At 45.7% G+C, this 14,201-nt stretch overlaps 1 protein-coding gene across 1 annotated transcript in view; it reads left to right on the plus strand.

Annotated features, from left to right (window-relative positions):
* Nucleotides 1-14,201, plus strand: part of LOC116463797 (regulatory-associated protein of mTOR-like) — a 193,075-nt gene that overhangs the window by 169,218 nt on the left and 9,656 nt on the right. Inside the window, exon 5 of the mRNA XM_032147061.2 lies at nt 11,008-11,187. Coding sequence (XP_032002952.1) covers nt 11,008-11,187 — 180 coding nt within the window. The remainder of the gene's footprint in view (nt 1-11,007; nt 11,188-14,201) is intronic.

The raw sequence follows: 14,201 nt of genomic DNA on the forward strand, positions 1-14,201 counted from the left end.
CCATTCTCAGAGGAGGGCAAAGGACAGGGGTCAGCAGATTCGTCCTCCTCCTGAAGTGGGTTCTTGAATACATATCAACCAGAAGCAGGGGGTCGTGGCCCCGAAAGGTCAGGTATGGGGGGAAGCAGTACTTGTGAACCGACAACTCTAGAGTATACATCACCAGTAAACCCCAGTCCCGTAAAATCTGTAAGGCTGCAAGCTTATTGTCATTGGTGGTGGTGTTTTTGATACTTCCTCTGCCCTTCTTTTATTACAGTTAAATAATTATTCCACCAGCAATTCTAAATAAATATTATTTAACTAATAGAATTTATTGGTTTTTTGTTTTTTTAATTGGGCTTGTCATTATCAAATAGATGCCTCTTATGTTGGTATACAGTTAATTATCGCTTCTGTTGAAAGATGGATCATGGGCCGGGCACGGTGGCTCATGTCTGTAATCCCAACACTTTGGGAGGCCGAGGCAGGCAGATCACCTGAGATCAGGAGTTCGAGACCAGCATGGTGAAACCCTGTCTGTACTAAAAATACCAAAAAAAAAAAAAAAATTAGCCATGCGTAGTGGCGGGCACCTGTAATCCCAGCTACTCAGGAGGATGAGACAGGAGAATCGCTTGAACTGGGACGTGGAGGTTGCAGTGAGCCGAGATCGCGCCATTGCACTCCAGCCTGCACAACAAGAGTGAAACTCTGTCTCAAAAAAAAAGATGGATCATAAAGCTTTTGAAATACACTATTATCAGAAAAATAGGTGATTTTTAAAAAGTGATATTTATGTCAGACCACAATTATCATTTGTTAAAATTGTTACTTTATTCATCTTGAGAATCTAGCAGTGTCCAGGAAAAAAGTTTATGATAAACTTGACCTTTCTTTTCTGAGAAATTCTAGCATTTTGTGTTTGCTTACAGTAGTAGAGGGCCATTAACAAAAACTCCATTTCTTTGGGAGAAGTGCTGGAAATGTTCGGAGTATTTCTTCATAAGATCTTAAACTTCAACAAACAAATGATTTCCTTGATGCCAAGAGATACAAAATCTGAGAGTGCAGCTGAACTGACTTCACGGGTGCCCTGCATTTAAAACCATGGTCATAGCGCCGCGGTGCTCATGCTTGAGGGCACCCAGCATCACCTGCAGGCTCACGGAACCACAGACTGCCAGGCCCTCCCCGAGCCTCTGCTTCTGTGGCGGTAGGTGGGGCCTGACGATTTGGCTTTCTTGGGTGTCCCACAAAATTGCTGCTGCGGCCGCTTCTGCTGCTGTCCGAGTTGTCTGCCTTTGAGAACCCCTGGTATGGACAGTGTGGTGCGAGAGGCAGGCAGGATATTCATCTTATGGTTTGGGGTCACTCTGCTTCTTATGCATCGGGAGAGACACTTCTCCGACCCCTTGTTTTGCATCTCTAATTTTAGCCGTCTAGGGCGGAAACAGTCCCTGGTAAACACCAAGGCCTCGTGGGAGGCACCTAGGAGGTGAGGAGGGGCTACATCTGCCGGGTCTCCAAGCAGGAGTGAGAACCAGCTAGACGAGGGGAGGCCTGGGAGTGCAAGGGGGCTCTGGTGACAGGAAGTAGTCCCCTCTGACCCGGTGACACTGTGGGGAGCAGGGGATGTGGTTCCAGTGCCCCGTCATCCTGGGGTCAGTAGGATGAAAGATGTCGCAGCAGCACAGGCAGCACTGTGGAAACTGTTCTCAGGACTGTGAGTCACTGAGGCTCCTAGACTCGGCGGAAGTGCAAGCGGGAAAAAGGATGGCAAGTTGAGTAATGTCAGGGGTAAGCAAGGAGGTGTGAGAATCACTCATTTCCTCGGCAGGGCCCGCACGCACCTGGTGCAGGAGCAGCAGAAGCCACGCTGGCTCTTCCTGCTGCGTGTGCATCTGGCCCTGGAAAGAGGCGCACCCAGCAGCAGGCTCTCTTGGCTCACCGGGGGCCGTCAGGGCGCTGCAGTTTGTAGGGAAAGAGGCGCACCCAGCAGCAGGCTCTCCTGGCTCCCCCGGGGCCGTCAGGGCGCTGCAGTTTGCAGGAGCATCCTTTGGGCTCTTAATCTTAGTCGGTGGGGCTGGGCAGCTGGGTGTCTCCAGTCCGTCATGCTGGAACGTGCTGGAAGCTTCCTCAGGGTACCCAGGCTTATTTTGGTAGTCATACACGTGAAATGCACTTTGGGGGAAAAGGGTGAAATATTTTGGTTAATCCACTGAAAAAATGAATGCTGGGGAACACAGCCAGCTTTTCTCTGTTATTTATTTATAGGGTTAAGATAGCCAGAAGGACATTTCTGCTAGAAAGTTATTGCCAGCTGAAAAAGAACAAGTCTTCATTATTATCCAATTTGGATATTTCAGGTTTTTATGAAGCTAAGGGCAAAGGTCAGCTGCTTCCTATTCCTTGTGGATTGTGCTGCTGATGGGAACTTCCTTTGACTTCACAAACAGAAGGGATTGGAAGTGCATTCTTCGTTATTACATATCTAAGATGAGGAGGCTTTTAACACGATTTTCTTTTAGTTAATTTTAAAATATTTTATTATAAAATTCATTTTTTTTTCAAATGGTGCAGATAAGTATAAAATAATAAAAGTTCTTCCTTTCCTTCCCTCCAAGCCTCTGTGTGGCACGTTCTTGGCATGTTGCAAAGTGCTGTCATCATCATCACCATCATTGAGTTTGGAAGAGGAAATGATGAGTTTTATTTTTCGCTTCTCAAATTTTTGAATTTGGGGTGTCACAGGCAATCAAGTGAGAATAACCAACTCTCTGTAGAGGTGGTAGTTGCAGCTGAAGATTTTGGGGATTTCAATGTTTAGGCAATATTTAAAACCAGGGAATTATATTTGATTGCCTGGGAGAAGATGTGGAATAAGAAGAATAGAACAGGCCCCTGACGATCAGTTTTTAAGGGGAGGGTTGAAGGGAGGGGTCCCAAGAGGGGAAGTTTTGGAAGAAGGAGCTGAGGCAGCCGGAGACGTGGGGAGGGAGTGCGTGTTTGAGGGCAGACAGCACATAGACGTCAAGTGGGGCAGGAATGGAAGAGACCATGGGATGCAGCACGTGAAGAGTTGACTGTGTTCAGTAATTTCTGGAGAGCAGTTAGGACAAAATTAGATTTGCATTTAGAAAACAATTTGAAATAATTTTAAATGTACACAAGAGTTGCAGAGGCAGCACAGAGAGCTCCTGTGTGTCCTTCACCCAGCTACCCAATGTCAACCTCTTACATAACCTCAGCACAGCGATCAAATCTAGGAAACGTATGTTACAGCACTGCCAACCACACACAGCCTCCTTGGTGCCAGCAGCCTTGCCGCTGTAATCCTCTGTGTGTCTTGTGGTCCAGCCCAGACCCCCATCCACATTGGCTGCCTTGTCCTCTGGTCCTCCCAGGCTGGGATGTTTCCTCAGCTGTTCCTTGTCTTTCGTGACCATGACACTGTAAGATGCTGCTCAGGTGTTTTGGGGGATGTCCCTCACTTTGGGTTTGTCTGATGTGTTCTCATGATGAGATTGAGGATCAAAGTTTTGGGAAGAATAATGCAGATGGGTTATTATCAGTACATCAGGTTTGGGGGTGTGTGGTGTCTGTGATTCTTATTACTGCAGATACCAACCTTGATCACTCGGCTGAAGTGGTGCCTTGTGTGTTTCTCCAACGTGAAGTTGTTATTTTCTTCTTTGTAATTCATAAGCATTTGAAGGAGATACTTTGAGAGTATGCAGATATCCTCTTTCTCCTTAAACTTCCATGCCCTAATTCTAACATTCATATGTAATTACTACCTGGTGTTCTGATGGTGGTGCTGTACCTCCCTATTTCCTTCCACGTTTAGTAATTGGTATTCTTCTGTATGAAAGAATTGTTGCTTCTCTCGTTGTTTATTTGCTTGGTTGTTTGCTTATATCCATATGGAGCCACTAAATTTATTTTACTTTTTGGGTTATAATCCATTATTATTATCATTATTTATTTTGTTACTGAAATTGTTTCAACTTTGACCACTGACACACCTCCTAGTATTTCCTCTACCACAGCCCTGGATCAACCATTTCTCCAAGGATCTTTGGCTTTTCTGAGAGTGGTATTTAGAAACCAAGATATGGCCTCTTTGTGTCCTCGTTACTACTCGAGCGTTAGTGTTACTAGGCCTAGGCCCTCTCCGTGGACGTAGCTAAGTGTTGCATTTGTGTGTAGTAAGCTATAAACACATGCATATTGATTTGCGCATCTGCGTACAGGTATGGAAACTAGATTTTAATGACTAAACAGGAGGTAAGGGACTAGGGACTGGAATAGACTAATCTTTCCAGAAGTTTGGTGATACTACTGAATAACATTGTTTTTTCTAGCTTTCTCTATAATACAATAAATAAATAGAGAGCATGTGATTAGAGGAGGCTGTCTCTTGGGGGGACCTTGAAGAAAGAACAAGGCTAAGGAGGGATGTTGAGTTTCTGCAAGAGGTAACTTACGTTTGTAGATAGGAGAAGGGGGTTGCTGAAGAAAGTATAAATCTGTGGAGTAAAGGATGAGAAATGCGAAGGTATGAGAAGATTCATTCAGGACAGAGATACAGTGTTCGACTTGGCAAGCCCAAGCACACTTCTGTGAGACGTGGGAGGGAAGGAGAGGTGAATACAAATGTGGTGGAGCTTTGAAGCTGGACATGAGAGCTGGTTCCCCTTGGAGCCTGTCTCCTGTTAAGTGAGAAGCCAGGCCATGTCCTGAGAGGTGGGGGCCATGAGTGCCAGGATGGAAGAGTCAGGAGAGAGGAGACATGGCAACACACCCCTTCCTCATGTTTACTTCCTGGCATAGTTGGCATTTTTCTTTATGTTGAGGAAAATGCTGCTATGATCTGATTACTAAGTGCTAAATACCCCAGTTTGTATAAAGTAGGATGGTGTATTTGCAGGGCTAATGAAATGACCAAATCAGGTTTGGGTAAGGCCACCTGGAGATCCATGTCTTTCAGCTGATGGCAGTCTTCCTGTGTATCCCAGCTATCCACAGAGATGCTTGCGAGTTCTCCCATCCCAACAGCGGCCAGGCCAAAAATTTCCAGGCTCATCACATCTACCTGCTCAGCCTGTGGTGGGTTGGGGTTGGGACACCCCACCTGCCCTTCCAGAGGGTGACTGTCTGCACCTGCCCAGTGTGCCCCTCCGTTCCCTCCTCTGTGCAGTGTCAGAGCTGCTGTGCCCGGATCTGAGGAGGGGCGGTGGGAGGGGAAGCCGCCCACACGACACTTGCGCTTGCCTTTTCAGCTGGAGCACGGCGTGGCGGCACCGTGTCGTTCTGTCCACCTCACCCACCGGGATGCAAACTTCCTGAGGCCAGGGCTTCTTCCTGCCACGCCTTGCCACCACGCCCCTTGCCTCCCCTGGGACATGCCGTTCTCTTCTTTGTACTCGTCTGTTTGGTGTGTGAGGGGTTTTGCATTTTGTCTTCTGCTCTGTAATTTAAAGGGATAAAACGCTCACATTTAACTTAAGCCAAAACCCAGTTTCAGTCTTTCCACCAGAAATCCCTGAGATGTGGAATTGTGGGAAGCTCCTTGGAGGCTAGTGGGCTCCTGGGCTGCCCCTCTGTGGGAAGACGGCTTGTAGGCTTCAGTGGGCTGGGCTCTCCCGGCCATGGCTGCCTTGGTGGCTAACTCAGGCTGCGGCGACAGACTGGTGAGGCAGGCGGACTCTTCTCCTGATGTTTAATATAACCTGACAGATAAAGTGGATTGTAATGAATAAATTATCTAAACCCCATTTCTGTTTCTTTGTTTGAAATGAAAACATGGCCTTGAATATGTTTCTTGGAGAGAAAGAAGAGACGCTTTGATTAGGAATTCTCTGTACTTTTAGTTTTGGGTCAAGAAGAAACGAAAACCATTGGCCACAAGCTCTTGAGTGTGCCAGGCAGCCTTCAGTGTATACAGGGGGCTTTCAATTCTCGGGTGGTGTGGGTTGCTGCAGCCGCGATGACAGAGGAATATTCCACAGGACAACGAGGAGTGACTCTACTGTGGACGTTGTTTTTGTCCCTGCAGCCGGGGCTGTGAGGCTGCAGGCTGCCCTTTGCTGGTTTGCAGGGGCCATAATTCTGGCCTGGAGCTTGACAAATGACCCAGGACCTCTGAGATGGGAAATGAGGTCTGCATCCCATGTTCTAATCAGGATTTGCTATCAAAGGTCATTTTCCACAGTGTGGCTTAATAGAGTTGGTTTTCTATTCCCTGAGGGATACAGACTTCCAAATTGTTGCAGTCTCACTAACTGTAATGTATACAGCTCATGTTGGAAAGGAAATTTCCTCTCCTCCAAGGCAGCAATTCTCAACCAGGGAAACTTTTCCCCTCAGGGGACACTGGGACATTTGGCAATGTCCAGCAACCTGGAGATTGTCACATCTAGGTGTGGGGTTGGCTGGGTGGTGCTGCGTAAGATTGTGTGGTGCACAGAACAGCCCCACAAGGAGCGGCCCGGCCCCAAATGGCCCTGGTGCTGAGAGGGACAGACGCTGCTCACAGAGAAGCGACTACAGAGGCCTGCATCCAAGCAGGCTTCCCAGAGCAGGCGGGGCCGGGAAAGCTGTTCCATGGCGCAGCATCCCAGTGGCTGTTATGGGGTGAAAGCCCCTCTTAGAACTAAAAGTCCTGAAGCAGAGACCAACTGGGGCCATCCACGGCCCTGTGCCGTGCTGCCTCCTGGACGCACACTAGAAGGTGGAGATGGTCCAGCCCCAGCAGGACTGGGCCTCGAGGACCCTGCCTGTAACCTGGTGCTCGCCGCCCACAGATCATGGGATGTGGAGGGAGAGACAGCCAGTGCTGTCCTAGTGCAGCAGCACCTCGTGGTTACGACAGATCATCTTTCTGAACTTTGCACCTCAGACATTTAAAATGGAGATTTTGATTTTGATTTTGGCAAATGTGGAAAATAGATTTCAGCTCAAAAAGCAAGACCTGAGAACATGGTGTGTTAAAATATCTTTCATTTCATGCCACTTTGCAGCCCTGGGACCCTCGGGCTTGTACCTAGAAGGTAGTAAAGATGACAGCAGCCCCCATTTCACTGATGGTGGCGCAGAGGATGTTGTGAGGTGGCTGTAGGGTCAGGTGGCTGTAGAGTCAGGGCTGGGCAAGTTGTATTCAGATGCTGTTCGCTAAGTCCAGAACATTATAGGAGGTAAATAAATAGCACACAGTGTTCTGGGGGTAGAAAGATGCACCCATTTCCCAGGCTGCTGCCAAAATCCTTTCTCCTGTCAGCGTGGGGGGTGACCCTGCCCAATTAAAGGGTGTCTTTTGGCCCTTCTTTCCCTTGGCAGCAGCATGGAAGTGGGTAGGGGAGGAGAGGAGCATGCTTCCCCCCACCCCTGGGGACTTGTGAGCGCAGCCTGCAAGCTCTGGCTCCAGGAGGAAGCGTGCTCAAGTGCACCTCTGACCACGTCACGCTCCGAGAACGTGGACACTGCACCTCTGACCACGTCACGCTTCAAGGACGTGAACACTGCCCCTCTGACCACATCACGCTCCAAGAACGTGGACGCTGCACCTCTGATCATGTCACACTCCAAGAACGTGGACATTGCACTTCTGATCACGTCACGCTCCGAGAACATGGACGCTGCACTTCTGACCACGTCGTGCTCCAAGAACGTGGACGCTGCATGTCGCGCTGGCCAGAATATGGCTGCAGGACAGACTTCACTGGAAAGGAAACTGGGCAATGTGCTCAGCAACTGCTTTAGAAGAGAGAGAAAATCAGATATTAGCCTAGCAGTCGCTACCACACTGGCATTTAGATAATTTTCAGCTTTTTTTTTTTTTTTTTTTTTAACCAGTCAAAACATCTCATGTACAAATGCAAGTATTTCTATAGGATGGGTATCTAGAAGTAGTCAGAAGGAATGTGCCTTTAAAATTTTTATAAGTACTTCCCAATTGTCTTCCATCCAAGCTTCATTAATTTACATTCCCACCATTGATGAATGAGTGCTTTGCATCCTCCCACAATGGGGCATTATTCACATTTTATCCTGCTTTCCAGTTTGCTGGATAAAAACAGAATGGATGAATGAATGGATGGATGGATGAATGGATTAATGGATCCATAGGTAGATAGATTCTCATTGTAATTTGCATTTCTAGTAAAGAGCATGAAACTCAGAATCATTGTTGATTCATTTTTCTTCTGTGAATTGCCTGTTTGTATGTTTTGCCTGTTTGTTTTCGTTTTGTCCCTTGTTGATCTGCAGCAGAAGTTTATATAGACACATCTAAAAAATTCTCCGTCATGTACTGTGTACCTCCTTTCTTCTAAAATTGCTAGTCATTGATATGTGTCTTTATTAGAATTACGGATTTTTTTATCTTACTGTATCAGTCAGTCTTAAGATTTATTAGGTTTTGTGACTTGCTTAATTAAGCCTTTCATATGCCAAAATAAATGCAAATTTTTTTGTGCGTTTACATTTAGGTTTTCAGTCCACTCTGATGTGTGTGTGTGTGTGTGTGTGTGTGTGTGTGTGTGTGTGTATAATCTCAGATAGCAATACCAAATGGCTGGTTAGCGTTTCCAGCATCACTTACTGAATTGTTAATTCCTTCTTTGCAGATTTAAAATGCTGTCCTCATTAGAGTTACGTATGTGGGTCTATTTCTGGGCTCTCTCTTTTCTGTTGATTTGTTTGTCTCCCTCACTAATACCATCCTGTAATTACCATAGATTTATAATATCTTTAATATCTGGCAGTGTGAGTCCCTATTCATTATTCTTTATTAATTTTTTTTTACGCTTGTGCTTTTTTTTTTTTTTTCTGTACTATATAATCATCTGTTAAATTCCTTGAATGGAAAAAACCCAGAAGTTATTTTGATTAGGCTTGCACTGACTTTCTGGATTCATTAGGCAAGAATTGACATCTCTAGAATCCTTCACTGGGTTTATTTACAGAGAGCATTTCCAGGTGTTCTCTTATAGAGCAGTGATTATAAACAGTCCACCAAACGCGGACAGTTTTAACAACATGTTTGGCAGAGCAGAGGTAGAGTGGGGTCCTGCCCATGATGTACATGTCTCCACACACCCCACACACACCTGCACTGTTGGTATACTGCATCATCACGTCTGAGATATAACTTACGTCTGAGATGTAGCTTATGTCTGAAATGTAACTTTTGTCTGCTTCTTTGCTGTGCATGGACAAAGCTTCTGCAGGCTGCCTACACGCCATACTTCCCCAGGTTTTGCTTGATCTGGCCTTCTGTCCCTTTCCTCTTGAGTTATAAACAATCCTGTAGGCAGTACCAGCGGCAGGATATGTGGCTTAGCTGCTAAGAAACAAACTCACTTTTACTGTGTTTGATTTTTGCCGATTTCTGGGAATTTGATTTCTGCCACAGCTTCACTACTTACACTCTGGATGTCCAAGGAAAGGTAAATAATGAATGTGTTCTGTGGAGAAGAATTCCCTAAAAATGTTAGCTTTGCGTGCGGATTGTGTTTCTCAAGTGAGATGAGAACATTCTTCTCTGCATTTACCAGAATCACTAGTGTCTGTTCAGGTGCGGAACAGTACAGTGTGTTCGGAAAAATGTTTCACTTAGTAGATTAGTGTTAGTAGGTTATTGTTCTGTGATTGAAATGAATTTATACAGCCAAACTCACTTATACCCCTTAAGTATGATCTTTCAAAAGTCATCTCATTGACAAAGTTCTTATGGGCCTCTCTGAAATTAAGGGACAGTGGCATGCAAATTGGAGGACCCAGCCAACTCTTAGAGCTCCCCTCCCTTGTAAATGAGGTGTGTGTTGTTATATAAACACAGAGATGTGACAGAGTAAAAGGACAAATGGAGACATGGAGTGAAGAGCACATGTGTGAGACAGCTGTGGGTCCATGGAGGGAGGCCCCGTGGTGGGAACTGAGGCAGCTGTGGGTCCATGGAGGGAGGCCCCGTGGTGGGAACTGAGGCAGCTGTGGGTCCATGGAGGGAGGCCCCGCAGTGGGAACTGAGGCAGCTGTGGGGTACATGAGGGAGGCCCCGCGGTGGGAACTGAGGCAGCTGTGGGGTACATGAGGGAGGCCCCACGGTGGGAACTGAGACAGCTGTGGGGTACATGAGGGAGGCCCCGCGGTGGGAACTGAGACAGCTGTGGGTCCACGGAGGGAGGCCCCGCGGTGGGAACTGAGACAGCTGCGGGTACATGGAGGGAGGCCCCGCGGTGGGAACTGAGACAGCTGTGGGTCCATGGAGGGAGGCCCCAAGGTGGGAACTGAGGCAGCCATGGGGTACATGAGGGAAGCCCCACAGTGGGAACTGAGACAGCTGTGGTTCCATGGAGGGAGGCCCTGTAGTGGGAACTGAGCTGTGGGGTCCATGGAGAGAGGCCCCGCGGTGGAAACTGAGACAAGTTTAAGGAGTTGACCAGCAGCTGAACCCAGCAGCAGCTGCGGAGGAGCCTGGGGCCAGGGGTGATGACTTCGGCAGCCACCTTGTGCGTGCACTACTGGAGTAAAGCAGCATCTGAGGAGAGGTGGAGAAGTTCAGTTTGATGGTTTTTGTTTTTGTTTTTTGAGACTGAGTCTCGCTCTGTCGCCCAGGCTGGAGTGCAGTGGCACAATCTTGGCTCACTGTAACCTTCGCCTCCCAGGTTCAAGTGATTCTCCTACCTCAGCCTCCCAAGTAGCTGGGTTTACATGTGCCCTTCACCACGTCTGGCTAATTTTGTATTTTTAATAGAGACTGGTTTTCACCATGTTGGCCAGGCTGGTCTTGAACTCCTGACCTCAGGTGATCTGCCCGCCTCAGCCCCCCAAAGTGCTGGGATTACAGGTGTGAGCCACGGTGCCTGGCCAGTTTGCTGTTTTTTATAGTTTTGTATAAAGGCTAGCTCAGCGTCTCTCCAGCAACCAGGCTCAATGTGTGTGCCTTTTGTAATGTGCAGTACTCACCAGCAGCCCATATTCCTGAGATGCACATGTAACGAGCACACTTTGTATGTTTTCTAGAACTACACGCAGTACATCCCTCTGTCCATATATGACCTGCAGACGTGGATGGGCAGCCCGTCGATCTTCGTCTACGACTGCTCCAACGCTGGCTTGATTGTCAAGTCCTTCAAGCAGTTCGCACTACAGCGGGAGCAGGAGCTGGAGGTGAGCGCTCTGGTGCTTGGAGAGCGGTGCTGGGTTTGGTTTTGTTTTCCCTGGGGGTGGGGTTTGGGTGGGGAGGTTGGGAGGTGTTGGACATCCTCTGAATGGAGCAGGGCTCAGAATGCCAAGGGTAGGATGGCACATTCAGTGCTGTTGACCTAGGGAGGCACTCAGCATACTTTATTTTTCAAGCATAATCTTGTTCTGTTGCCCAGGCTGGAGTGCTGTGGTGCCATCTCCAGTCACTGCAACGTCTGTCACCTGAGCCCAAGCAGTCTTCCCTTCTCAGCCTCCCGAGTAGCTGAGACTACAGGTGCATGCCATGCCACCATGCCTAGCTAATTTTTGGAGTTTTTGTAGAGGTAGGGTTTTGCCTGTTTCTCAGGCTGGTCTCAAACTTCTGGGCTCAAGCAATGTGTGTGCCTCAGCCTACAAAATTCTGGGATTACAGCTTGAGCCACTGTGCCCGGCCCAGTACAAACTTACAGGCTTATTTTTACATCTCATTTTACTCAATGTCATTTTTAATCCAAACATTACTTGATAACACTAATAGGGTCAATTTGTGCCCCAACAGTCTCTGCCTCCAAGATAAATGTGAAAATAAAGCAGACACATTTATTTTAGGAGAAATGGACCCACAGCTTCAGTTCCATGGTCTTCAGTTCCACCAGTGCCTTTGTTACTGCCCCAGTTTCTTTTTCTGTTGTGTTAAAAAAAAAAAAAAAAAAATCCCTGAAAACCACTAAGCTAAAATGATAGAAACCAAATAAAAACAGCTGCTATTGGTAGCTCCCACTTCAAAAAGCGGAAAGCTTGTGCACCGTTCTGATAATGAAGAGACGTTTTGCTTGGTTGTTTTAATTAATATTTGATGTTTGAATTAAACAGTGAATTCTGAGGACAAATTGAAGAGGCAGTTTCAATTAAGAGGCCTCCATCTTGTGGCCTGCACAAGAGTGTCAGAATGAAATATTCTGCAGCCTCCCGGGGGTCATGAGTTCTTACTGGTTGCAGTATAGGAAATTCCCAATTTAGGAGCAAAAATGATCTTGAGTATGTTTCCTCAAGCCTTTTTGAGTATGTTCAATTTTAATGTATTATGTTTTCACATTTCATCAGAGAAAAATGCTGAAGCAATCAGTAACAAAATTTGAAATTCTGTTTGGTAGATTTTCACATTAACATGTGTACAGTTGAATATTTTATAATTATTAATTCTTTATGTGGAACACCACAAAAGAGTGACTGATAAGTATAATGTGCTTTATCCATGAAAAAGGGTCCACATGCAGCAAGTTTTTTTGTTTTGTTTTCTATGATAAGGGAAAGAAAGATCAAGGTTTGTATCATCACATTTTTCCCTTACTTTTAGGCATTTCATCTTGGTTTACCCAGGGGATAGGTTATCTAATGAGCATTAAGAAACTCAAAGCATTGAGAGGTGATTTATTTTTCCTTGCATCAACTAATAAATATTGCAAAAAAAAAAGGTGATTTTTTTACATTTATAATATGTAAATAAAAATGCCAAAGAATCCTGCCTGAGTGCTACACCAGATTTATGGGCTGGAGAGTGGTTAAGGGAAAGACCAATACATCAGCCTTGGTTAATTAAAACATGTTAAATAGAGACCCGCTCCCCTTTCTGCAGAAGACCAGCACCTACAGCTCATGCACAATATCAAATGTTTGCATTCCAGCGCTTTGAGCATGTGCTCCGGCGGTGCTATGTGTGCTCTCTGCGTGTTGCCAGGGATTAATCAGCCTAAGACATTGTTCATTTCATCAAGTGTAACAGAAAAGATTCCCATGCATCTTTTTTAGGAAAAAAAAATGTTTAACTGACTCATTCCACATGAAAGGGATCAGATGAAAAATATGTTAACTGAGTTGGCAAATAGATGGCAAGGCAATGCAATACCGTATGTCTTTAATTAGCTCTGATTTTTATCTTTGTTCTTTTCTTTAATTACAATGTAGATCAGTCTTGTGTGTTTCTTTTTTTTTTTTTGGTTTTTTTTTGGTTTTTTTTTTTATTATACTTTAGGTTTTAGGGTACATGTGCACAATGTGCAGGTTTGTTACATATGTATCCATGTGCCATGTTGATTTCCTGCACCCATTAGCTCGTCATTTAGCATTAGGTATATCTCCTAATGCTGTCCCCGCCCCCCCCACCCCCCACCCCACAACAGTACCCGGAATGTGATGTTCCCCTTCCTGTGTCCATGAGTTCTCATTGTTCAATTTCCACCTATGAGTGAGAACATGCGGTGTTTGGTTTTTTGTCCTTGCGATAGTTTACTGAGAATGATGTTTTCCAGTTTCATCCATGTCCCTACAAAGGACACGAACTCATCATTTTTTATGGCTGCATAGTATTCCATGGTGTATATGTGCCACATTTTCTTAATCCAGTCTATTGTTGTTGGACATTTGGGTTGGTTCCAAGTCTTTGCTATTGTGAATAGTGCCGCAATAAACATACGTGTGCATGTGTCTTTATAGCAGCATGATTTATAGTCCTTTGGGTATATACCCAGTAATGGGATGGCTGGGTCAAATGGTATTTCTAGTTCGAGATCCCTGAGGAATCGCCACACTGACTTCCACAATGGTTGAACTAGTTTACAGTCCCACCAACAGTGTAAAAGTGTTCCTATTTCTCCACATCCTCTCCAGCACCTGTTGTTTCCTGATTTTTTAATGATGGCCATTCTAACTGGTGTGAGATGGTATCTCACTGTGGTTTTGATTTGCATTTCTCTGATGGCCATTGATGATGAGCATTTCTTCATGTGTTTTCTGGCTGCATAAATGTCTTCTTTTGAGAAGTGTCTGTTCATGTCCTTTGCCCACTTTTTGATGGGGTTGTTTGTTTTTTTCTTGTAAATTTGTTTGAGTTCATTGTAGATTCTGGATATTAGCCCTTTGTCAGATGAGTAGGTTGCAAAAATTTTCTCCCATTCTGTAGGTTGCCTGTTCACTCTGATGATAGTTTCTTTTGCTGTGCAGAAGCTCTTTAGTTTAATGAGATCCCATTTGTC

This window comes from Hylobates moloch, unplaced genomic scaffold (assembly GCF_009828535.3).
Source record: "Hylobates moloch isolate HMO894 unplaced genomic scaffold, HMol_V3 SCAFFOLD_65, whole genome shotgun sequence".
NCBI lineage: Eukaryota > Metazoa > Chordata > Mammalia > Primates > Hylobatidae > Hylobates > Hylobates moloch.